The 26,001-nt window shown below is 39.8% G+C and overlaps 1 protein-coding gene across 5 annotated transcripts in view; it reads left to right on the top strand.

Annotated features, from left to right (window-relative positions):
* Nucleotides 1–8,847: 8,847 nt before the first annotated feature.
* The window catches only part of STK31 (serine/threonine kinase 31), an 81,971-nt gene continuing 64,817 nt past the window's right edge, over nucleotides 8,848–26,001 (top strand). For 3 of the 5 annotated variants that reach the window (XM_067562060.1, XM_067562057.1, XM_067562055.1), the window contains exons 1-11: nucleotides 8,848–8,947; nucleotides 9,959–10,122; nucleotides 11,192–11,230; nucleotides 11,309–11,361; nucleotides 13,227–13,325; nucleotides 14,385–14,459; nucleotides 16,315–16,473; nucleotides 17,838–18,196; nucleotides 21,533–21,728; nucleotides 24,070–24,185; nucleotides 25,375–25,534. In XM_067562060.1, the coding sequence (XP_067418161.1) occupies nucleotides 10,026–10,122; nucleotides 11,192–11,230; nucleotides 11,309–11,361; nucleotides 13,227–13,325; nucleotides 14,385–14,459; nucleotides 16,315–16,473; nucleotides 17,838–18,196; nucleotides 21,533–21,728; nucleotides 24,070–24,185; nucleotides 25,375–25,534 (1,353 nt within the window). In that variant the 5' untranslated portion in view covers nucleotides 8,848–8,947; nucleotides 9,959–10,025. Of the gene's footprint in view, nucleotides 8,948–9,092; nucleotides 9,504–9,958; nucleotides 10,123–11,191; nucleotides 11,231–11,308; nucleotides 11,362–13,226; nucleotides 13,326–14,384; nucleotides 14,460–16,314; nucleotides 16,474–17,837; nucleotides 18,197–21,532; nucleotides 21,729–24,069; nucleotides 24,186–25,374; nucleotides 25,535–26,001 lie in introns of those variants that run through there. The other 2 variants (XM_067562058.1, XM_067562059.1) reach the window with 2 other exon arrangements.

The raw sequence follows: 26,001 nt of genomic DNA, 5'->3' as shown, positions 1-26,001 counted from the left end.
CACCAATGATATCAGAGCTGACTACACCAGCACCAACTCAGCTGACAGCACCAAATAAATCCACGCACCGATGTCGATCGCCAGTGAAAAGCATAAGGTGAAGACACATTGCCACGAGGAGGATTTAGTGGTGACCTTAACACCTCAGTTACCACTATCTGGGACAGACACATCCCCACCTCCACATGAAACCTCCACATGTCTCCAATACCATTCTCTAGCGGAGACGAAGACGATGAAGAGAAAGGAGTTTTCTCACCCCAACATTCCTCACTTCACAGGTCCACCATCACCTCCTCAAAACATAAGGAACACAGCAGACATAACGGACAACCATGGTGCGTACCACCATGGTTTGGACCACTCATACCATACCCAGTACACTGGGCTAACTGGGACACATGGTCACCTTATGCAAGGGACTACAGCAGATCCCCGAGCTCCCACAGGGACAGAACCAGATCCCTGTCTTGTTCGGCCCAACTGGTTCTGGAACCTCCTCCCAAATCCACAGAAGAGATGGAGGACATAGCCAAGCAGGACACATCACCAACAGTACACAAGTCTTCGTCACTAGACGAAGCCATAATACCGCCCACAACTGCTGACTACTTCCGGCAGTTCCAAGACTTGTTTAAGAGAGTTGCAAAAGACCTCGAGATTCTCCTTGAGAGGTATCCAAGACTCACCACAAGCTCCTTATAATCCTACACATCATGGCTTCATCCAAAATAGCTCTACGAGTGGACGAAGTGCTGATGAAGCCCGCCAATACCATCTGGCAAACCCCAGCTGCCATCCCACCGACATGTAAAAGGACGGACAAGAAATACTACATTCCTCTAAGGGAACAGCGTTTCTCTTTACCTGCCCTCCTCCTAATTCCCTTGTCATAGAGGCAGCTAACCGGAGGGGCAAACAATCCAATCACAAATCTGCAAAGTATATTCATCGTCCACAGTACAACTATGCAAAGCCAGCTACACTGCGTTTGTATCAAATTATGACCACAACAACGATACAAGACTGATGGATTTTATTGAAGTTAATCCCAGAGGAAAGGCATGAGCAATTCAGATCCCTCATGAATGAAGGTCAGCTTGTGGCAAGAAGCACCCTGCAGGCTGCAGTTGATGTAGTGGACACAGCTGCTAGAACAACAGCTACAGCAGTCATAATGCACAGTGCATCTTGGTTCCATTCAACTGCTTTACCAAGGGAACTACAGTCTACAAATGAAGATCTTCCATTCGACAAGACCAAGTTATTTGCTGCAAAGACTGATGAGGTTCTTCACACAATGAAAGACTCTCGAGCCACCTTACAAACACTCAGTATATATGCCCCTGCAACAAGGAGGAGACCATTCAGATACCAACCGTACCAACAAAGATATCCACAATACTCACAGCATCAAAGACAGTATGACATACAGAGAAATAGAGACCGCAAAGGAGATGGCAAAACTAGCAACAACAATCAACATCACAACCTTCATCATCTAAACAGCAATTTTGAAAATTTGATCAAGGGTCTGAACGACCTCCCTCACTACTCAGTGCTAATAATATCTGCCACCCATTTTGGACATCGTCTATACCCATTCCAAAATATTTGGGTGTCTATTACCTCAGACAAATGGGTCTTAGAGATCATATGTTCAGGATACTCCATTCAATTTATTACCACCCCTATTGCCCAACCCCATTCCCCATCTCTCCTCAAGGACCCATCTCATGAGCACCTGTTACAATAAGAAATAAACTATCTATTACTTCTAGGTGCTATAGAACAGGTGCCACAACAACAGAGGGAAGTGTTTCTACTCACGATACTTTCTAACCCAAAAGAAAAATGGAGGATGGAGACCCATTTTAGATCTCAGAAGGCTGAATAAGTTTGTAAAAGTACAAAGATTCAGGATGGTCACAGTAACCACAATAACACCAGCCCTGGAACAAGGGGACTGTTTTCAGCCCTCGACCTGCAAGATGCCTACTTTCATGTCCCCATACACCCAGCACAAAGATGGTTTCTCAGATTCATCCTGGGAGGCAATCATTACCAGTACAGAGTATTCCCCTTTGGTCTCTTCACAGCACCAAGGGTCTTCTGAAAGATACTCACTGTAGTAACAGCACATCTCTGCAGACAAGGGATAGTAATATTCCCATATCTAGACAACTGCCTTATAAAAGCAAACAGCCAAATGTAAGCCATGTGGGCTACCCAACAAATGAGATCACTGTTTCAGGCGTTAGGACTTATGATAAACTACCAAAAGTCCACTTTGAATCCAGTATAACAACTAGAATTTATAGGTGTACATCTGGACTCAATATTTGCAAGGGCATCATTACCGGAGAACAGGTTCCTCGCTATTATAAATTGAATCTCATCAGTGAGGAACAGTCCAACTGTGATGGCCCACACGTCTCCAACTGTTAGGACACATGGCAGCCACTACTTTCGTGGTGCAACATGCACATTTACATATGCGCTGCCTGCAGGGATGACTGACGACAGTCTACATCAACATGAGGATGGGCATTCCATTCTCACAGGAACCGCCTTAACTTATGATCACCACAGATGCATCCCTAATAGGATGGGGAGCATATCTATTGAATCACAGTATACAGGGCAGGTGGCCATCGACTGAAACACATCTACATGTAAACTTGCTGGAACTCCGTGTGGTACGCAACGCATGCTCATATTTCCTCCTGCTCATAAAGAACAAAACAATAAAAATCAGAACAAATGATATCGCATGCACGTTCTATATAAACCGTTTGTACGTAAACAAATTGCTCCACATGGCCCCCTTGCCTAATTCTACATGGGAATGAAAAGCAGATAACAACACTTACCTCTCTTTGTTGTACTGATACCTCTTCTAGTACAAGTAAGTTAATGAAAAACAGATAGTTGTGTCTTGTTAAGTTGGTGGGGGGGAGGCACCCATCACTATAATGAAAAATAAATTTACACAGTTATGTGAGGTTCCTTTCCCTGCATCAGGCTCATCCATGCTTGTGTGTGAGGACTGACTGGACTGCAGTGGTGTCTCAAACAGGTCCTGGCTCACAGCCTAGCTGGACCCCCAGTCACATCTTTCCCATTCTCGTCCTCTTCCTCCTCCACCTCCTATTTGCTGTTCATGCCAGGGGCATCCAGGGTGGTAATGGAGTTTCTGCCAAGTACGGCATGTAGCTCTTTGTAAAAGTGGCAGGTCAGCAGCTTGGCACAGATTGATTGATGGCCTCCCTGGCCTTCTGATATGCTGACGCAGATCTTTCACTTTCATGTGGCACTGCTGTTGTTACCCGTCATACCCTTTCTCCTGCATCCCCCATGCAACCTGCTTGTTCATGTCCTTGTTTCTATGGCTGATCCATAGCTGTGTTTGCACATCCTCTTCTTCCCACAAGCCCAGGTGATCCAATATCTTCTGTTTACTGTGAGCCAGAGTATGGCTGGAGTGTGTAGCCAACATGGTCAGCTGGGCAGTTGCCGCACAACAGTGGAGAGCAGCTAGGTGTGCTTGTCAAACTGGACTATCAGGAAAAGCCATTTAAAAAATTCACGGGGTTTTAAATGGGAGGGAGGCCTTCTAGTCTCTATACCGCCTAGCCAGTGGAGTTCAATGTCAGGTAGTGTGGGACAGTTGCTGGAGGTCTATTAGGGTCGACATAACTTTTAACATGATGTCTAAACTTGTGCTGTATTGACCTCAGTATATTGACCATGGTTCAATGCTGCCCAGGGAAGTTGCTTACATTGACCTAACTTTGTAGTGTAGACCAGGCCTAAACTCAAAAGTTTGTCTCTTTCACCAACAGAAACTGGTCCAATAAAAGATACTACTTCATCCACCTGGTCTTTCTTATCTTAGCAGCTTTCTTACTTAGGGAACAGGATTCCAGAAAGATACATAAAAATCCTATTCTAATTGCTCACCTATCTCCACTGTACAATATTTCTAATGATCAACAATGATCATATGCAACCTCTTCTTTGCCATTACTAACAAGTTTGGCTTTTGGTATCTTGTTATGCTAAATATAAAATTCATACTTTAAGCAAGCATATATATTGCTTTTGTTGAAAATCTTTGAGGTTTTCAGTTAAAAATATGACCACATATTAAACTGTGCTCATTTGCAAAATGCTGAATTCAGTTTCAGTGGTATATTGTGTACTTCCATCACAATTAAACATTAACTTTGTCAGAGCACAAATTTTTTTTTAAATCTTTGGTACTTAAGTTTCTTTTTAAAACCTTGAATTTGTGCACTATTTTTTAAATTTAAAATGTTTTTTATTTTACTTGTTTCAAAATACATGGTGAAAGAGTTGGAGAAAGATATTTAGTTTGCCTTTGTATTAACTCTTTAAGAAGGCTTTGAGTCAGAATTTCCTGACGCCATGAGATTGTAAAATGCATTAGATATTGCATTAGGAGCTCTGAGTCCTTTTTCACCCCTGTTGGCAAGACTATTTATATTCTTTGTTTGATTTATATGGAAGGAGCAAGTTATACTGCCAGTGAGTCCGGCCACTGTAGTCACAGGACTGTGTAATACTATGTGGAAGACACGGGTTTAATTTTCCAGAGCCACATCTTTCCATGGGTGTTTCAAGAAAAACGGGGGTTTCCTATGAAGTTTTGCAATTGGACCCCTGGCTGCAGGGTGAAAAGTTCATGAGTTTGGAGGAGTGGTTTAGTGGGGAGAATAGGTAATGTTACTGTAACTTCTATGTGTGTTTGTAGATGGAGCTAGAGGGTAGAAAATGGAGGTTTCCTGTTAAGCAGGAGAGTGGTGAGGCAGCATTGTGCCCTAGTCAGGGCCAAAATCAAAGTGGAGGTATCATGATTCCCTGCAGGCTCAAGCTGTCACCGCATTGCTCTGCTAGCACCAAGCAACCAGAGCATGCAGCAGAGCCTGAGCACTGAGCATTAAACAGTAGACTAGTATTTCAGCTTACTTTGGGGCCCCCATAAGTCAGGAGCCCCTGTAGCTGCAGGTTTGGAAGCCCTGAACCAGCTGTATGTTTTTCATCCTTCAGCTAGAATGGTAGGGGGCTAGAAGTAGGGTGGAAAAACTATTGTTCTGAATTAACAGCAAGAGTCCTGTAGCACTTTAAAGACTAACACATTTAATTTCTGCAAGCATAAGCTTTCGTGGGCTGTAACATCTGACGAAGTGGGTTACAGCTCATGAAAGCTTATGCCTGCAGAAATTAAATGTGTTATTCTTTAAAGTGCTACAGGACTCCTGTTGTTTTTGCTGTATACAGACTAACACGGCTACCCCTCTGGAACTTTTCACCACAGAATGTTCTGAATTATTCACCTTTCCAGCCAGATGGAGTGCTGTTGAAGGAGATCCTACCAACCCTCTTTGCTCAATATTATGGTGGCCAAATTACGGCCTTGGCAGTGATGAAGGGGGAGGAGAAATCTACAGTGTTCTGACAGGGTTGTGGAGTGGAGTAAAGGTAGATAAACCAGCACACTTTGGGAAAGGGCAAGTTAACAATTGGATATTTGCTCCTGACCTCTATCTTTGGAAATAAAAAACTTGGGTTTCTGGTTTTTGCACAGGTATTCTGCTCTCACTACTTCCATTCTGATTGCATAGCATGGTACAATTTGTATATTGAATGTCAAAAAAGTTAAGGATGAGCTTTTTATTACAGAAGTCAGGAAACTTGGTTATGGTTCCCGCAGTAATTGTACCATAGGCCTCTTGGGGCTTATGTCGTAATCTCTACATTACTTTTATGATGTGCATGTAATCAATAGATAGAACAGGTATGCAATATGTATGAATCTTACTTATTGTGAGAACTCTAGGCTTGACTGTGATGTCTTACTAGTTTAAATTTACTGACTTCACTGGAATTACTCCTGTTTAGACTGATGCAAATGGTATCAGAATTGGGATCTACAAATTATCCTGACTTTTGTAGGATTAGAATTACAACCTTAATATTGTATTAATAAAGCTGTTTGCATTTCATTTCTTTAAAAAAAAAAAGAGAGAAGGGGAGAATAAGTATGTCATACTGACTTTGATCACTAGAACAAGCACTCAATACAATATTTACATGATTGTGACCTGGGTTCCTAAAGTAATTTAGTTCAGAAGTTAGTCTAATCAGAATTCACCCAGCAGCAAAGTTGCTAGACCAGCTACATGACTTCTTTATCGGCATGTTAATGTATTCATCAACGTACTATTGTGAATTCCTGAGTCTGTCATTCAACAGACTTTTTAAAAATTTGTGACTAATTCAGAGGAATCTGGAGTGGGAGAGAGAATTTGCTAGCCTATGTGGAGTTGTGCTACTCAATAAATTTCACCACCCTTAATCACCCCTTAAGAACATCTACTTTTCAAATAGTTGCCTTTCTAATAAAATCAAAATATTTGCCTTTATTATGCTATGACTAAGATAAAAACAGCATTGCTTCTATGACTTCTAACCAATATATATGATTATTTCCTCCCTCCCCTCCGCCTCCAAAGCTCTTATCTCAGAGTTATTTTTTAATGTAAGATAAGTAAATATGTGATCTCACCTCAAATGACGATATCTAGTTACAATTGTTTTTTTCAAATTTACACTGTCCATTTTTAAAGGTAAGCTGTGCATCTGTAATTGTCTACAGAATTGGGGTCTGTGTGTTGGGAGTCCCTGGAATTCCTCATCTGATAAAATAACTGGTTGCTTGGAAGAGATTGTTCTGCGGGATAGCAAGAGTTCTAAATTTTATGTTGTTGCTATAACATAGTACAATACAAGACTGAATTCCAGTAGTTTAATTTCAAAGGCCCTATCAGGAATCTATATATCTAAAATCTGACTGAAAGACCCATTTTTAAACAAGCCATGCTAACAATAGGTATTTTCCATTAAAAATATCCAGAGCCTTCCAAAGCACGTGTGTAGAGCCCTGCAAATTGGCAGATAGCTGCTTTATATCCATGGGTATCTGCATCCCCAGACCATTTTTTGCAGAAGGTGGATTGGATGCGGATCTCAAAGGTGGGGAAACAACTGTCTGCAGCTCATAGCCTTTGAGGCTGCTTCCCCGCCTTTGAGATCTGGGGGTGGGGGCTGGCTGCCGATCAGCTGTCCGCAACTCACCCCTCCCCAGTGGGTCACCAATCAGCTGTTCGGCAGGGCTCCCCCTGTCCCGCAGATCAGCAGTTCCCTGGGGCCCTACCGATCAGCTGTTCGACAGCTGCCTGGAGTGACTAGCCCCCGAAACAGCTGATCTGCAGCGGAGGCTGCAGCCGGGCTGGCCTCCAAACAACTGATTGGGGCGCCCAGAGCTGCAGATGTAGATGCCATAGACAAGATAGATTGCGGATGGCAGATCGGATTGGATGTAAATTGATTTTCGCGGATGTGGATCAGATGCAGATCCACATTAATATAAAAATATATAAATATTCATGCAGGGCTTTGCACATGTGCTGGAAAGCTGTATGCAGATACTGGCTGTGGAACAGGACAACCTGTTCTAGAGGCAGGTGAGCTTCTTGCATATAGCCAGAACTTAAAAAGAAAAAAGCCATCCTCAGAATTCAGAAACCACAGTCTCCCATATTCTGCACTAACTGATTTCAGACCTTTTAGTGCCTGTCCGTCTATTTATTTTTTTAATGTTAATGATTTTTAAAAATGGAAGATAACAAAGCAGCACAACTGTAAATCAACTAAATGTAAAAAAGAATTATTTCACAGTTAGTACAAGCGAAATCAGAGATAGGTGCAACATCCATTAAAATGTTATCTGGATAAGAATGTACTTTTATTTTAGCTTTTATTTATCTACGGGTCTGATTGCTTCTGTTAATTTTTAAAAAATTCATATTCCAAAAATGGGAGCCAAATCATCAACCTGTATTGGGTCCTGTTGTCTGTTCATATGTGGGTTTTTACATTAAAACAAAGACTTTCCAACTGAACAAGCATCTTCTGTAAAGGCAGTGCATGGGGAGGGCTCAGAAGAGACCCAAGCACCTGCTGAAGGATTGCAGGGGGAGGGCAGATGCAAGGAAATGTTACCACAGGAAAGAAACTTGGGGTACATCTTCACAGATGGCGGCAAATTTGCCACCGTCAGAACGATCCATCGGGCTGGATTGAGCAGTCAGTGAAAACCTGCTCAATCGAGTCGAAAGTCGACTTGTTAAAACCACTCCCTCAAGTGGCGCAGTGCAGTGAAGATGCCGTGGCACAACGTAAGTTAAGAAGTTGGCTAGAGTTAGGCAAGCTACTCTCTGTGGAGCTTGCATAACTCCTGTTGCCTGCAGCTGAATTTTAAGGGAAGTGTAGACCAGGCCTTGCAGGGGAGGCCGGGACTGCCATAAGGTGGCCAACCAAGTGTGCCTAGGCCATGGTGATGGGGTCAGCAGTACGGGATGGGGACTACACCAGCATGCTGGCATGGCCTCCTGCTACATTTGGTGTGGAGCCCTTTGCAGCTTTGGGTGAGGAGCTGTTTTAAGCCAAGCATTTGTTCTGTTTCCGAATTGAATCCAGGCGCTGTCACAAAGGGCGCGGAGCCGCCCCCTGGTGGTCGCTGCCCCGCTCTATACAGGGTTAGGCCCCGTGAGCGCAGCCCTCCCTGTCCCCAGCCGCAAATCAGCCACCTACATGTCGAGCGGGCCAAGATTGGGTGGGAAGGGTTTCCTGTGCGCGTGCGCGTGCGCGGGGCGGTGGCTGGGGGCGTGCGTTCCCTCCCCTACTAGACGCCGGTCGGGTAGGGTAGAGAACTAGGCGGGCGGAGCCTGACGCCGTGTCACGTGTGCTGCTTCCCCCTCCCGCCCCCCAGCCCAGCGCCTCTTGCTGGTCTGAGCACGTGTTGCGCGTCGCGCGTGAGGGAGGGGCTCGCAGCAACGCGCGCGGCGAGGAGCCGTTGCGGGTAACCTGACGGGGCCTAGGATCTCCTCTTCCCTCCCTCCCTCCCTCCCTCACCGCCGCTGGGGCCAGGGTCGGGGTCGGGGTCGTGTGCGGCCTTCCCATGGGGTTGGGGGCTTGTGCCCGCTCCCCGCAGGGCGCTCGGGTGCAGTAGTTGCCGGGGCAGCAGGGGTGGTCTCAAGGCCGGGGGGGTGCGTCCCGCTGTGGGCCCGAGCCCGCTTAGTTTGGTGTGTCCCCTCTGGGCCCCGGGTTCTGGGGGCCGGGCCAGCTCCGTGCAAGCGGCCACCCGCGCTCCCGGGTCCATCCCTTCCCGCGTCCCACCAAGCGCTACCGGCCTGGCGCTCGGCGGCTCTCTCCGTAAGGGGCGGGCGGCTAGAGCAGCAGCTCCATTGAAAAAGCAGCTGGTTTGGGGTCACGGACTACTGCGTTGCTGTGTAAACCATGCTGAGCTAGGAGCTCTCGGGCACTGGTGGAGCTGCCCTAGATGAAGGCCCAGCAGGAAAAAGTTGAAATGCGAATTAATGGCCAGATACTTTAAAATATTTTCTGGAAGGTGGCAGGTGAGGCAGCCCTTCATGGCTATTAAGATGAGCAGACAACGCTTTTTACTCGTGGGATCTCTTGAAGATTACATGAGTCTCTTTCCATGCTGCAGTTGTACCTATACTAGCAACAGTTTAGGCAAAGCAGGATTGTCTCTGGGGCAGCTGCTATTTTGTCATCTCCATCTGAAGTACAAAACTTGTTTCCGTATGCCCTCTTGACACACAGTTGTAGATTTGAGGGTAACATTTTCAGATGCTATTAAGCTATCCTAAACTTCATACAGTTCTAATCTGGGAAAAAATCCTTTGGGTTATTAAATATTGGTCTTCCAAGGAAGCGCTCTGCTCTCCCATATGTATTGGGGGAGGGGAGGAGAATGGAGCCACCATTAGTTTTGATGTCTTTACAAAAAATGTCTGTCCTTTGCTGATTCTGACTGCACTATTTAGCTGACAGATTCTCTTTCCAGATCTACAGTGTAATTAAATTGCATTGATAGCTTGAAAAGAGACTGGAAAATTGCACTGTGTGGCTACATGCATGTCTCGGTGAATTCCAGATTAAGTTCAGACAAAAAACTCTTTACTAGTAAAATCAGCCCTGCAAACTTTAAACTAGGATCTGAACACCAAGGTAGGCTCTTTCTGACTCCTGCATCACCAGTAATAAAGATTTAATAAATATATATTTTTTTATTGGGATAAGCAGATATGATTCTGAATATACACAGGTAGTAGATCTGTTGAGCAAGAATACTACTTTTTTATTGTAATTTTTCTTGGCATAATGACACTTTTAATTGTTGGTGCAGGTGAAAAAGATTACCATGTCAGTTAAGGCTTTAACAAAGAAATTGTGTTAATTTCAGCTCCATTGAAAAAAAAAAAAAGAAATGGTGCTCCCCTAGTAGAAAGTATGAGAATGTTAGGAGAGAAGTCGTGACCAATTCCTGAATATACAGAGGAATGCCATTCACTATAAGGAAGATAAAGCTATGGAAATAAGGGCTTTAAAAGTGCATTCAAGATAAATGTTTTCATATCTTTTGAAATCCGTGCAAAGTCTAACCATCTGCTCTGCGTTGTTACTTAATATTTGTATTATGGTAGTGCCTGGAGGCCTCCACCAAGTCAGAGACTCATTGTGCTAGGTGCTGTACAGACATTAAATGACTGCCTCTTCCCCACGTTGCTGACAGTCTCAAAAACAATATATACCCAATGGTATATTTTTAAATCATGGTTTAAGGACTCGATAACTCAGTCATAGGTTAGGTGTCTATTATAGGAGTGGGTGGATGAGGTTCTGTGTCCTGCATTGTGCAGGAGCTCAGACTAGATAATCATGATGGTCCCTTCTGACCTTAAAGTTTATGATAAGACCAAAAAAAAGGGAGGGGGGCTCAGTGAGGATAGGAGAAATGGGGTAGCAAAAATAACAGTTAATGAAAAATTAAATAATAGTGCAGAGTTTCAGAATGCAGCGTTATCATTAAAGGTAACAAGGCTTTGCTTTTAATTTAAGCATATACTGGAACGGTTTTCATAAAAATTCTGAAATATTTTATGGGTGCCTGTTCAAATTCAATTAAAGGTCCACAATATGCAGAGCTCAGTACAGGATAAGGGCCCAACTCAGTAAATTATTATATATTCTAATTTCTACTATTAGGTTTAACTCTAAATGTTTTGTGATGTTTCAGGATTTGTCATAATGGATGAAGACACAGGCTACAATAAAGGTACTGAGGGAATATAGATTGTTTCCTTGGTTAACATTGGAATTCAGAATTGATTTAAAAAATTTGTTTTCCTCCCAGTTGAAGATGTGATTGGTTGTCATGTTGAAGATGCTGTGACGTTTTGGGCACAGGTGAGGTTAAAAAAATCCAAACTTCTTGAATAAGGTATTTCAATAAGTTTGTTTAATCTAGTTTCACACAAAAATGACAGGGATGTACTTATACAAAAGTTAAAATGACGGATGGGTATCTGAATGGGATTGGGGTAAAAAAGAAATAACTTAGGTTCTAAAGTTGAATATCCAACAACGTGATTAAAATATTCTACCCAACTGTTCAGTGTAACTTGAGTGGACTTTTTAATACTGATATAAACGGGAGTCACATATTGCCTTCTTAACTGGGTCAAAGGTTTATTGACCATCAGCTCTCTCAAACTGTGTGTGGACTTACTCTATTCAGTGTACAGTAGGTCCTGCTTGAATGTTAGGAATATCAATGTTGGATCAGGAATAGTATGAAAAGTTGTTTTTGGGGCCTTTAAACTTTTACCATGAGTAACATTGACATTCTAACAAAACAAAAATAATGGAAAAAGCTAATGTGATTCTCAAGTTAGAATGGGAAACAGCACACCAGCTTGGAGATTTCTGTAACATTTTGTGGCTTTTAATGAGAACTTTGTCTGTGTTGCTTGCCCCAGGTACGTAACTTTAAATAATGGACATGCTTTCTTTTGGCAATGTAGGTGAGGCCTGTGTATAGTCAGGTCAGGTGTGTGGTGTGACAAGTAATACTTAAGACAACTGAAAAATTAGAAGAAAAAATTCAGATTGTCTTGTTTTACTTTGCATTTGACAGGACTTGCTTTATAATTAGTTTCATTTTCCCTGGTATAGTCAGCGTTTTAATTCTTCATGTGGGCATTTCACACTCTGGCAGGGGAGAGCAACACTTAAAATAGGTAAATGATTTTAAAATCCAAAATTGGCAGAGCGACTCATTGGCAGATATAGTACCTAAAACTGCTTTTATTTTATTTAAATTAACTAGATTTCATGTCAATGCTGTTCTTTTTAAGTAAAGTATTATTAATTACTATGAAGTCTTTTCAAGTATTGACTTTACTGTATATGTAGTCACAGACACATTACAGTATATGAGTTTATTTAAGCCACTTACAAATTTATGCACTGACTATTTTCTTATAAGGAGATCATTAGAACTGTCATTAGTAGTAATTTCCCTCTTTAGACTTTTAATTTACGTATTCTGCAATTTAATCTTAGATTTTTTTCCCGGTATTCTGTACTCTACTATTCTTTTGGTGGATAAGCAAGTCATTTTTCTACACTAATATTTTCTATCCCCCTCCAAGTTTTGGGTTTTCTACCAGGACAATGGAGATCCTTTGAATTTTAAATAAAATATAGTTGTCTCATCTACTGTAGTTGATACAATTTTATACAACTTGATAAACCAAAATACCATTTACAGGACCTGTTGACATCAATCAAATCAAACAATTATTCTTACAAGTAAGAAAACAAGATACAAAGAAGATGTTCTTTTCCCATAATGTTGGAAGAGTGCTAATTACATATTCCCAAAAATAAACAAATGCTCACATTATATCAGTTTTTTAATAACAATTTTTTGCAAGATCTCTTATGACTAGTTTTCACAAAATACCTTTTTTTTTTAAATTTAGAGAAGCTGTTAAAGTAAATACTTTTTTCAGACCAATTTTTCTGCTAGAATGACTCATTTCACCATATTAAATTCCCTGTCCTCTGAAATTTGGTTTCCACTGTTGGAAAGAAATTGCAAACAAGCATATATATACACTTCAAAATTTAGAAGGTGAAAGTTGTTAGTGCAGTGTAGTGGTGTTGGGATTAGTAGGTGTTTTGATTTATTTGTTGGCTTTTGCAACAGATGTTTAAAGACTGTCAAATGATAGCTAACACTTTTACCCTCCCCTCCTAATTCTTAGAACATCAGTAGAAATAATGACATCTTGAAATTAAGTTGTGAACTGGCACAAGTTTGTCCTCAGGGCAGCTCAGTTTTTGGCAATCCTGATTTTACTAAGGTAAGGGTGTGTGTGGGGAGTGTGTGATTTTTCTTTTTCTTTTCTTTCAACATACATAAAAATCTTTATTCTATGCAACTGATTTCTTAGATGTTTTATTGTTTTTTTTATTGTAACACGGCTTTTATTCTCTCAGCTAAAAAATAAATCCCAGATATTTTGGGAAAAAATGCTTGTTTTGTTTTAAATCTTTCTGAGTTTTAGATTTAATTCCATTAAAAAAAGAAACTATTAAGAGAATGTTTGATTACATAGTTCAGGGAATGCCACAATGAATTTATATGTGCACCTTTACTCATCCCAAGTCCATTAGGAATTACGGTAATCTTTAATTACACAATTGTATATTTGAGAAATAATGTAATTTTCTATAACTTTAATTAGTATTCATAAAACTGAGTATTGTTCTGTGTATGCTGAACAAATTGTCAATGAAAGTTATTAATATGAAAAGCACACAGTAAATATTTCTGCAATATATTACATATTAAGCATGCAAAATAGAGTAATAGTGAACATTCTCTGGAGCATGAGTGTGTGTGTATGCACACACTTACATGCTACCTGCGTTTACCTATACATTGCTTCATAGTAGACTACCTCATCTTCTGAACTGCATGTGTGTGCATGTAAATTAGATTATTCTTATGATCTTCTTAATTTCATTAAAAAAATAAAGAAAGATCAGAGATCTGTGATATGGTTGGCGTTTACCTTTTTCTTATCTATTATTATTATTGTCAGTATCTTTTGTAGCATGGCATATATAAGAAAAGCTCCGTGAATCCAATACATAACGTGTTTTACAGCATGATAAAACATTTCTTCAAAGTATAGTGTTGTATAACTAGATGCATTGAGGACTATGTATTTTGAAGCATCCAGAATATGCTAGTGCAGGAGACAAGATGCTGGGTTTGGTGAGCTGCCACTCTGATTCAATATTGTGCAAAGGTTGGAATCTGGATATTTAAAAAATAAGGCTTGTAATGGACTATGGTATATTATTTTGAGGTGCACATATGCTTACAGAATGCCGCTTTCTCTTCTGATCTGCAGATCTACGGTGGATGTTTTTCTGAAGATAAATGCTGGTATAGATGCAAAGTACAGCAAGTGATCAGTGATGAAAAGGCAGGAAATACACTTCAGAATATTATTGTTCTTTACTGCTGAATCACTTTTAAAAGCAAATATATGGAAACAAAACACAATATACTTCTGAGGCTTATTATTGCTTAAAAAAAATCCAAATCTAGGGTTATTTGCCTTGGACACATATTAAAGTAATATATTTCTTTGAAAGCTTTAAGTTGATGGGAAGATTGGCAGAATATGGCTGTGTATGCTTTTGAACTTATATATATTAATTCAAAAGTATACAAAGCCAAGCTGTGCCAATATACATATGTTTCTAGAGTAACAGTTGCCGGTGTTACCAAGCAGCACCATTTAATTTCAAAACTTCTGAGATGAGAAAATGCGGGTTGAGGTCTGGCTGATAACATTAACTTAAATAATATTAGAGCTGTTAGTGAGGGCTTTCAGTTGCCTTTTTTTTTTTTTTTTTTTTTGTGTGGCAGTGGGATGCTCCCAGGCTGGGTTGTTTGGAAATTTTGAGGTAAAAATGCTAGAGGTTTATTACCCTCACTTGAGCTGGTGATGGCTAAACTAGTAATGCCATCATGATTTGGGAGCTTCCTTTAATTTCGCCTCTGCCCTCTGAAGATAGGAAAAGTTGTGAAATTAGGCTGTCACTTCATAGCCAAATTTAAAACTGGAAAAATTATCAGTGAAAAACTGTCTTGTTCTTAAAAATAGAATGTAAATTTAGAATGAGGTGCTAAATTTGGGATTTTTTCCCTAATTCACTGCCTTTATAAAAGAGAACTCCAAATATAATATGAATACATACAGATACACATACATGTACATACCTCCCAAAACTCAACCTGCTTGCAAACCAATACTTGAACTGTTTGAGGAAAAGTAAGACTGAATGTGGTTTTTTCATTTAAAAAATATTGTTACACAAATTGTTAAATTAACATAAACAAATTCTAAAAATATCATGCTTAACCTTTGAAATGTCCTGCTTTTCAGACCTACTTTTAATCATCAAGTATATCTCCTGAGAAATACCACAAAAACTGTAGCCTGCACTGTTAGACTCATACTGAATGGGCTGAAGTGAACTAATGAAACAGTGAATGGATATTTCTAAAGATTGTTCTGAATTTTTTTAACTGTATTCTTACCTAGTAAATATTTAGCTATTTATGCAAAATACTGGAACAAAACGGCTGAAGATTTCCTTTGAGAAACCTGTTGTAATTTCAGGCACTCTTACTGCTTTTTGTACCTTCATCTCACTGTTTCATATGATACCATTTTTCTCTTCAGATATTGAAACTGTAAGATACTTAGTTGTTTGTCAAGGTCTTTTGCATCCTTCAGTTGGGAGCTTGTTGCATTGAAATTAAGATAGTTTTGTACTTGAGAGGTGGCAGTTGCTTCCTCTAAATGACATCATTCTCCCAGCTTAAGGTAAGGGGTGCTGTGAGCAATTATTCTATATAGAGAATAGATATACCCTGGAAGGGATGGAGATAATAAATGTTCAGGATTTTTAAACAGAAAATGGAAAAGCTTTGACCTTGAAAACATATTACGCTGATCATAAAAATTGCACAGTAACTTAGGACAACAAATTGTATATTTGTAAATTAAGATTTTATTTTTAATGTTAAATTCTGATGGTGTAGTTTGAGCTGTGACTTCTACCTAGCAGGTTTGCTTCTGTAAGGGCTTAGCTCTCTTTTCCATACATTGCCCTCAATCAGATGCAGAACTCTTGTTAAGACTTACACACTAGGATCACAAGCGATATATAGTCCTCTAAGGACTGTATATTTTAATAACTCTACACACAGTACTGTAGTAGACTTGCAGCTTCTATGCTTATTTATATTTTATATTATTACCACAGTGTCAGGTATTATACATTGACTATGGAAATTCTGAGATTCTGAATCGATCAGACATAGTTGAGATTCCAAAGAACTTGCAATATCCCAGCATTGCTAAAAAGTATAGACTCTGGGGACTACAGATTCCTCCTGATCAAGATTTAAACCAATTTGACCAGGTAAGTTATAGACTTCTAAGTGCTTGGGTGATAAACTGTGTAACAAATAAAGCCAAACTCTCTACAGATTTTCACCCTTAGGAATCGATAAAAGATGAATGGTGAGAATGTCTTTATCCACCAAGCTGAGACTCATGGGGGATACTGGTAAAATAGCCAGCTCTCTCACCATTAATGTACTTTAAAAGCCAAATGGCCATCTTAGAAAATCAGTGGAGATGTTTTCTAGACGGTCTAGGTTCTGTTCCTGACTCTCTCTCAAACCTTGACCAAGTGACACGACTGTCTGTCTGTCTGTGTCTGTCTTTAATGGGAAATAATACTTCCCTAACTCAACAGGGTGTTGGTGATGAATCCATTAATGTTTGTGAGTTGCTCAGCTCTGATGATGAGTGAAAATAAATGAATTAATTGGGAAGAATGCTGGGTTGATGGATGGAGCTAGAAAAATATTTGCCCACTTGCCAGCAGGGAATGTGACTTGGCTTTCTCTTTGGCACTTCTACATCCAACAGGTGACTTAGAAGAGGCTCAGGAGACCATTGTTAATCTTATAGTTGGAGGTAGTAACAATGCCTGTAGTAAAGGTTGCTTAATAGATTCCATTATAACCCACTGTTTTCAGTTACTTATAACTTTGCCAAACTTTAACTGTTTGGGCTAAATTTTTCCATATCTGTTCTCTGCTTCAGGCTGGTATTTTTTTGAAAACTTCAAAAACAGCTTGTTCAAAGAAATGGCTGAGTTAAGCTTAGTTTTTTCTCTGTTAAGAAGTTATCAACCATTTCTTTGAAGGACTGAATTACATCACATTCTTCTGAGTCTTCAAAGCTAGCAATCAAGTTAGTAACTGCAGTTCTGGCAATTCCTAACTTTTGATGCTTGATTTTTCAGTATTGATGTTTCAATGTTGACATTCACAATGTAGATCTTTATATGTAATAATGTAATTACATTTGCATTCCATTTCAAGTTGTGGATATGTCGCTGATCACACATAATTTTTATATAATTTGCTCTGTAATAGTGAGGATTTATTTAAGTGGAAGATATTTAGTGCTGTGGTTAAGCTTTAGCCATTTCATTTAAGTGACTGACTAACGTGGTTAGAGGAATGCCACAAATCACAATATTATTTATAATAAGATCTTTTTCCATATTACTGAAAGGTTAGCATTAGTTGGCCTGGGATTTTCAAAGTCGCCTAATGTAGTTTTGTGCCCAACTTCCATTGAAAGTCTAACTCCTCTAGGCACCACTGAAGTCTTTAATAAGTCTGTTGTTTGCTGATGGAAAGTTGAGTTGAGTAAAAAGAAACTATTCACTATGAGCAGTTTTATAACTTCTGTACATTTATTTTACAGGGGAGAAAGTTCTTATGCAGCTTAATTTTTGAAAAAGAAGTAAAAATGCGACACAAAGCCACATGCCAGGATGGTACTGTTATTGCCCAGGCAGAGTATGCCAAAGTGGATCTTGGGGACGAGGTGGCTAAGAAGGGGTTTGCTGAAAAATGCAACTCCCCTATAAATGCTGTCAACTGCGATGAGAAAAAAATTGATGCCGCTCAGTACCAACCCTGGAATGCAAAAGTTTCAGCTCCAGCATGGGAGAACAGACCCAACCCTTCAGTATCCAACCGACTGAAAGGGCGTTTTGGTGACCAGATAGGTACCAACATGAGGAATGAAAATCTTACTGGGAACTATGTGCCTTTTGCGAAGTAAGACAGGGAGGGTGGCTGATAGTGAGTGTGTCACTGTTTTGGTATTGACTCATTACTGAGGGGTGTGTATGTAGTAGAAGAAGGTGGGAAAAGGAAAAAGTGAGCAATTAAAGACAATAAATCAGGCTTTGCTAATTGGATATTTTGTTTCCTAAAAGCATTCTATGTGCTCACTTAACTGAAAAAATATTTTGGATTTGGATTATTTCAAAAAATATTTGGATTATATGTCCGATGTTTGGTTAAGGGATAACTTTTATTATTGTGTATTGCAGAAAACAATAAATAGCTTCAGAGATGAAGCCATTTAAATGCCTTGTTTTGGCTTAATCCCAAAAGGCATTTATTCTTCATATATTATGAAGCAAGAGATGTTACTACTATCATACCACAAAGTATAATTGGTGCAAAATATTACTAGTTTTAAAAATGCTGTACTTGTGTCTGCAGCATAATGAGGTATGATAGCCTGTTCTAAATGATTAATGAATTGGAATTTGCACTCAAAGGGTTGTCTTTTTCAAACTGGGCTGTGTTTATGGTTCCTTTTTCTCCCACTGTACATTACTACTGCTGTCAATTGCAAGGGAAATTTATGAATGAACTGTGGGCACTTTCAATTGTGGATACAAAACTGGCTCTGCAAAAAAGAAAGCGTGGTCTAAAAATCAGGCCAAAAGATTTACACAATTCCCATGAGAGGTCAGTATAGAATCAGGTTGAAATTTTGTGGCATCCAATAGAACCAAATATAGGAGGCATGGTAAATTGCTCTCTTCCGTCTCCTAATTTGCTCCTCTTTCATGTCTTTTTATGTGTGTGGTGTGTTTTTTTTTTTTTTTAAAAGACTACACCCTTCTTGAGAAAGTGCTTAGCACACAGACCCGTGAAACTCTGGCTCCCTTTAAAAGCTTTCAAGTTGGTCATCCAAAATCACTAGACACGTTTGAAAATTTTGCCTGATGCTCTTAATTGTTTTTCTCTAGCTGAAGCTTTTCTTTCTTATTAAAGATGGTTTCTGCTCTAAGACTCATTTTATTTGAGCTTTTTTTCTCTTCAGTGTTTTTACTCTTGTCTTTACTATTTTATTCATCTTCGCACTTGTGTAGCAGAGATATAGTGAGGGTTGTGCAGTGAGAGAGCACCTAATTCTCTAGATACATTAGAACACCAGACTTACGAATACCAGTTACAAACTGACTGGTCAACCCCATCCCCACACCCTTCCCCCTCCACCCACACCCCGACTCTCCCCCATTTGCAACTGGAAGTATGCAATCAGTCAGCAGCAGAGAGACAGACACAAGAAGCAAATATAGTACAGTACTGTGTTAAATGTCAACTATTAAAAAAAAGGGGGAAGTTTAAAAAAGATTTGACAAGGTAAGGAAACTGTTTCTGTGCTTGATTAATTTAAATTGAGGGTTAAAAGCAGCATTTCTTCTGCATAGTAAAATTTTAAGGTTGTATTAAGTCAATGTTCAGTTGTAAACGTTTGAAAGAACAACCATAACGTTTTGTTCAGAGTTATGAATACTTCAGAGTTGTGAACAACCTCCATTCCTGTGGTGTTTGTCACTCTGACGTTCTACTATACTAACTGTCTGAAAAAGGCTTTTCCCCCCTGCTCTTGGAAGAGCTTGGAGCCTGGCTGTTAAGAGATGTGGGAGAGACTAGGAACACTGCTGAAAGTTAGGTCAGTGGTTCCAGGGTAAGGGAGAAGAAGATGTGGGCAGGTTTAGTCGAGGTTGGAGGGCATTTGTCCCTACAGTTATTTTGCAAAAGAGACTATACAGATATGCAGTATTTAAGTATGCACTCACACATATTGTTTTCATGCTGTAATAGAGCATATTAACTACTTTGTGCTGGCGCCTACTTGATTCAGTCAGTCCATGTTAATTTACCTGAACATAAAAAAATTCACTATTAAAAATGTAGAGTATAAAAGTAAATATATCAGTTTTAGTTATCTGTTGGGGAAGGGGGTGCAAGAGCTATGCTTGTGAAACAAAGCCAAGAATTACAACTGGAAGTAAGTGTGTCTGTACCACTTATGCTTACATTCACAAGAGGTGGAGATGGTGGTCATAAGTCTTTAAAAAGACACACACTGCCATGGCTACAAGCTGTTGAAGAAGGGGAATATTGGTGGGAAGGATGTTGCTCAGCAACCGGAAATGTTAGGCAGCAGAATAAGTTAGTCTTTAAAAATATATATATATTTGAACTTCACTGGCTCTTCACATTTTGCTAAAGATCTCTGTCTATTTAGGAATTTATGGCAAGCCCATTGACACAGAAGCATCTGAGGGTTTAACTTCCCCCATATTGTGTGTTGCCAGATCACATTCTTGATCACCAAGATGTTTGTTCATATTGATGTTTGTTGAGACCATGATTTGGAGTGCAGTTCAATTAGCTTGATAGTAAGTGGCCGCATCCCTGCTTTGAACTAGCCAGGACTATTTTATGAATTTTTTTGAGACGCTCCAGGTCTGGCAAACAATCCGTTCTTTCTTCCTTTCCTCCTTCCTGCAGCAGCAGCAGCGCTGTCTACCGTAATGTCCAGATTGGCCTAGGTAAATGTGCATCTCCTGGCAGCAAGGAGATTCTAGTGTTCTACTTCCACCTGTTCCCTTGGCTGTCCATAACAATTCTCTGCCTAGCACAGCCTTTATTTATTTATTTTGTGTATAGATGCTGTTGAAGGAAACTGAGGCACAAAGAGATTGTGTCATACCCAAGGTCACAAAGGAAGTTTATGGCTGAGGTGGGAGCAGAACTGAGATCTTTGTCTGATGGAATATAGCATAGTACCTCTCTGGCACATAGCTTCTAGTCACTATTCTTAGATATGGGGACAATATTTCTTGCCTATCTTTGCAGAGATTTACACATGAACACTAACTGTGAAGTACTGGGTCCATTTTATGGTCAGAAAACATGAGTTACTGCAGATTTAACTTTCCCAGGGAAGCAGGGTGCTGTACTAATCTTTTAGGGGTTTTTTTGGGGGGGGGGGGGGCAGAGGAATTTGATTTAAAATCTACATCTAAGTATTTTCATGAAAAGAAGGTCTGTCCCCAAGCAAGTGAAACCAAATGATGGGGTGTGTGCCTTTTTCATTGCTTTATAAAAATCTCTTTGAAGACTAGCATGGGATGGTTGCACTTCTAAGGAAACGTGGCATAACTTAATCATGTAGAGTTGCTTATATAATAGGTTTCTATTCTTGATCTGTATGACTAAGGTGTTTTTGACAGTCACGATTAAAGAATTGTTCCATTATAAAATGAGCATCTTGGTTTTGTTAATATTTATTTTTAATAGGGAAACATTGATGGCTTGTGATTTTAATATGGGGTCAAACATCAGTTTGGCAAAAATAAAACAGGATCAGAAACTGATTGACGAGAATGAAAAGCTCAAAAAGGAGAAAGAAGTTCTCAAGGAGGAGAATCAAATTCTCTGCCAAGATTCTAAAGAACTACAATCAACGATTGAGCAGCTGACCCGTGAAGTGCAGGTATGTGAAAAAGTGAGGGAGATTCTGCTCTGGTGCCTTCAGTCCTCACCATCAAGGTTGCTTACGATTGGTAGCCTCATAATTTTGAAGTAGTAGGTTACTTACTCACCTGTATAATAGACTCATCTGATTCATTTATTTGGAAATCTGTCTTCCACAATAGACTCAATCTTGCTTCTGCCATTGGATTGAAACTTCTTTTATACAGAGGAGAGGTCACATTGGCTTTGAAAACATCAGACTGTGTTGAATCATCCACAACTTGAGTCACAGAACTGGATGAAATAGATTGCTTCACCGTGGTGCCAAAACTGTGTGTGTGACTCCACAGTGAAAGATGTTCGTTCTAACTGAGAAACACAGTACATAGTACCAGATTTACTGATTGATTTTGAAAATGGATAAATAGAATATGGTTTGAAAGAAAATGCTTGACCAAATTATCAAAATGAGGCTTTGTGTTTCATATTAAAGGTGTCTTGTGTTAGCTAAGGGTTCAAGAACATGAGATGTGTAAGTTTCAGAACTCTTGAAAGAGCAGGTTACCTTTGATCTCGTTCCATGAGGTTGGGGAGTGGGCGTGTGTGGGAGTCATCTGCCCATTTCTTCTAGAAATGAGTGTTTGTGGAGGCCAGTCTTCCACTGTGAATACAGGTTTTGGGTTGTTGGTAGAGTCACTTGCACACAGGTGCCTATCTCCTCTTCCCTTCCTGCTGGATAGCAGATCAAGCTGAAACAGACATGGGGAAGAGCTTGGGACTGGGAGTGCAAGTGAGAGGGAGTAGGAATGTTGTGAACCAGCTTGCTGCTCAATAGCACTTCCACATCCTGTGGTGAATTGTTCCTCTTTAGCAGGGCACCTGTTCTTGCCCCATCTCTCCATGATTGAGCATTACACAGAAGTCGTCACCAGTGCTTCTGTCCTCTGACGATACTATCAAATCTTTGTTATTCCAGGTAAGATGGAGTAACCTTGGGTATGGCTACACAGCGATTAAAAACCCGTGGCTGGTCCGTGCCAGCTGACTCCAGCTCGGGCTAAGGAGCTGTTTAATTGTGGTGGAGATGTTCGGGCTCAGGGACCCTGCAAGGGGGGAGCGTTCCAGAGCTTGGGCTCCACCTCAAGCCCGACATCTACACCACAGTTAAACACCCCCTTAGCCCAAGCCCCTTTGCCCGAGTGAGCTGGCATGGGCCAGACATGAGTCTAATTGCAGTGTATACCTACCCCTTAACATACTTGATGGTACCCAGTGGCACCTACGTAAAGTTGTTTGAAAGCCTGGAGTACAGACAAGAGGCATCTCTCACAGGAGATAGTATCTTTGCCTTTTAAGAGTCCTGTTTCTTTTCTTTTCTTTTCTTTTCTTCCTACGCGGAAACGTTGAATGACTTTTTTGTATTAATCATGCATAAGCATGTTTAAATGAAAAGGTTGTGATATAGTACTTAAAAGCCAGCTTGTCCCTCCGCTTCCTTTCCCATGGCTGCATGCTGGGTGGAGCAATTTAGATAATTGATTTTAAAAAAACTCTCTTGATTTATACCAGTTTGAGGCTTTCTAAAACTAATTTTGAAAATGATTGTTGTTGCAACTTTAGATTAAAATTTAATAGAAGTCAACTGTATGCTGTTTATTCTAAATGCCATTCCAAGTAAGGTATTTTATTTGAATTGTGCAAAACTGGTATAGGCAACAACAAAAAATAATGAAATTAAGGGACCTGATCCTGCTAATACTTAAACAGATATTTGATTTATCAAAAATGTTCCTGTTGACATCAAGTTTAATGTGCGTAAGTGTGTGTGTGTGTGTGTGTGTGTGTGTGTGTGTGTGTGCGCGCTGCATCAGGGGCTAAATTGCTTTTATTAAAAACTGTACTCTTATAGACATCCTTCAATCCTTCAAAACAACTTTTCACAGTTAACATTGAGAAATTTTATTTAAGTTTATGGTGAACTTTTAAAATACACATGCACCAAAGTTTTCAAAAATAGGAGGCTAAAATTAAGTGCCAAAACATGAATTTAGGAGCCTAAGAGTAAGATTTTTAAAAACATCTATGTGATTTATGAGCACAAGTCCAGTTGATTCCAAACTGCAAACTCTGAGCGAAGAATGTAGCTTGGTCTAAGCATTTCATTTAAAATCATGATTTTCATCCATCCTGGTTTAATGACCATGTATAATCATTTTGTCTGTGCTTGGCACAGGTTTGTCTGTATTTCATTTGTACTTAAAAAATCCCAATAATACTCAGTGTTTTAGTAATCCAGGCTAGCGATTTAACCATTGTTTGTGTACTTTGTCAACCCCCGCCCAAAAAAATCAATAATGCAGGAAGAAAAGGAAGCATCAGAAGAAACTCTTAAACTTTGGGAGAAAACTCTGCATACGTATGTAGGAACTAAAATGAGAAGTTTGACTGCCAAGGTTGAGGTTCTGAAAGAAGTTAGGTATGTATGAGTTTTTTAATTGTACCAAATTACCACTGCTGTATTTTTCTTTTAAAATAAGTGCTTGCTATTTGTTCCCTCGGTCATTTTTTAATTTTTGTAGTTATTTTATTCCGCTATTTTTCTTTTCACAAAACTAATATGAAAAGGCTTTTAGAGAAGTCTTTTGAACTTGCTAGTACAATCCTTGACTGAAACCTTCTTTGTCCACCTATCAAGGTGTGTAGAATAGTTTCTGCCTTCCAACATCAGTTGGATAGATCTGAAGAGTTTAGTTCAGATCTTTGTGTTTCTTACTTATCATCATCGCAGACAGCTTGAAATTCCTATTTAGTGTCCAGGGGCAGGTACTTTTTGATTAAAGCTGTTGTTAAAAAGTATGTGCATAGTGAAACACACTGCTGATCGTGGGCTAGCCACTCAAGTACATACCCAGCACCTGTGGTGGGCTTAGAGTGTGCATGTTGTTGTTCAAGCTAGCTAGATCAGCACTAGCTCAGATATGTCTCTGCGCTGTGATCACACCTTTGATTGCAGTATGGGCATAAGTCTTTCACGTGGTTCCCTCTCTGTGCTGCTTTGTTTTGTGTTGCCTTTTTGTTGTGTTGTAGGTTGCAGAGTGAAACAAAATGAATTAGTACAGGACAGCTATAGAAAGGGGCTGTGTTGGGAGATGATTGGGATAGAAGTATCTATCAGTTCTAGTGAGAAGAAAGTCCCTCTAGTGTGTGTATGAGATAAAATGCTTATGAGTATTTCAAAGAGAGTGGAGTGGGGGGGCATAAAGAATAAACAAATCTAAGAAAAATGAATAGACCAAAAGCAAAGGGAGGGAATGAGCAGATAAGAAATGAGAAAGTTCAGAGCAAGAGATACAGCATAAATATAGCTTCTTATGTTAATGAAATTTGATGTATTCCTGTTACTTTATGCAGTATTGTGTTACTTGCTTGCAGTTGTCGTATCGTTCCATTAACTTCTTTTTTGAGGTGGGAGTAGGTAAGAATACCTGTTGGGACAAGTCAAATTGCTGCCGACTGTTTTGGATATGAAATTAGGTTAATGTGGCAGGTTTTTTAAACTATGTGCAACACTATTGAGTAATATTGTTCTAAAACTTTCAAGCTATGCAGAAAATTGTTTTCCGGCTAAATGTTCTTGTTTAATTCTCTCTGTGCTCATCACCCAGGCATGCAAATATGAATGTTCATTTTGGAGATGACCTCTCAAAAGCTATAAAAGAGATTACTGAAAGATGTCTTAGTGCTCCGTCTTCCTTGGAAGAATTGGAGAAGATTTGGGCAGAATATAACTTGGCTCAAGAGATGATTCAGTTGTGCAAAAATGTGGTGGGTTGGATTTTTTTCCCCTCAGAGCTGTAATTTATAGGCTGTTGATAGAATATACTAGTTTTATTAAGTGAACTCTGGTATCATGAATACAGAATGGAAAAATCTACCTTGCCTTGGGTAACTGCAGTGTTTTCCAGGAACGATACATTTGTGGGTTGTTCACTTCATTTTAAAGAAAATTAAACTTTTGACACTCCTGATATTTAAATGAGTCTTTTGGGGCATTCAGAGCCATAAGAACATGGCAGGTGAGGGTAATTTATTGGTGTGCTCCCTGCACAGAAGAAAAAGATGTGGTATGGCTTTTAACCAGGATGCAACTTTATTAGTCACATCACATCCAAGGTTCCCATCAGGGGACAGTTCAGTGCAGTCACTTGCACACCATTGATCTTTTGCCTGTTCTTGGGGCTCCTACCACAGAAGGAGCCAATCACCACACTAAGAGATTCTCTGTGCACCTC

Source organism: Emydura macquarii, unplaced genomic scaffold (assembly GCF_026122565.2).
Source record: "Emydura macquarii macquarii isolate MOO-44397 ecotype Brisbane River unplaced genomic scaffold, CSIRO-AGI_Emac_v2 contig_2422, whole genome shotgun sequence".
Taxonomy (NCBI): Eukaryota; Metazoa; Chordata; order Testudines; family Chelidae; genus Emydura; species Emydura macquarii.
Note: the sequence above shows the minus strand (reverse complement) of the source record. Positions and strands in the feature narration are given on the sequence as shown.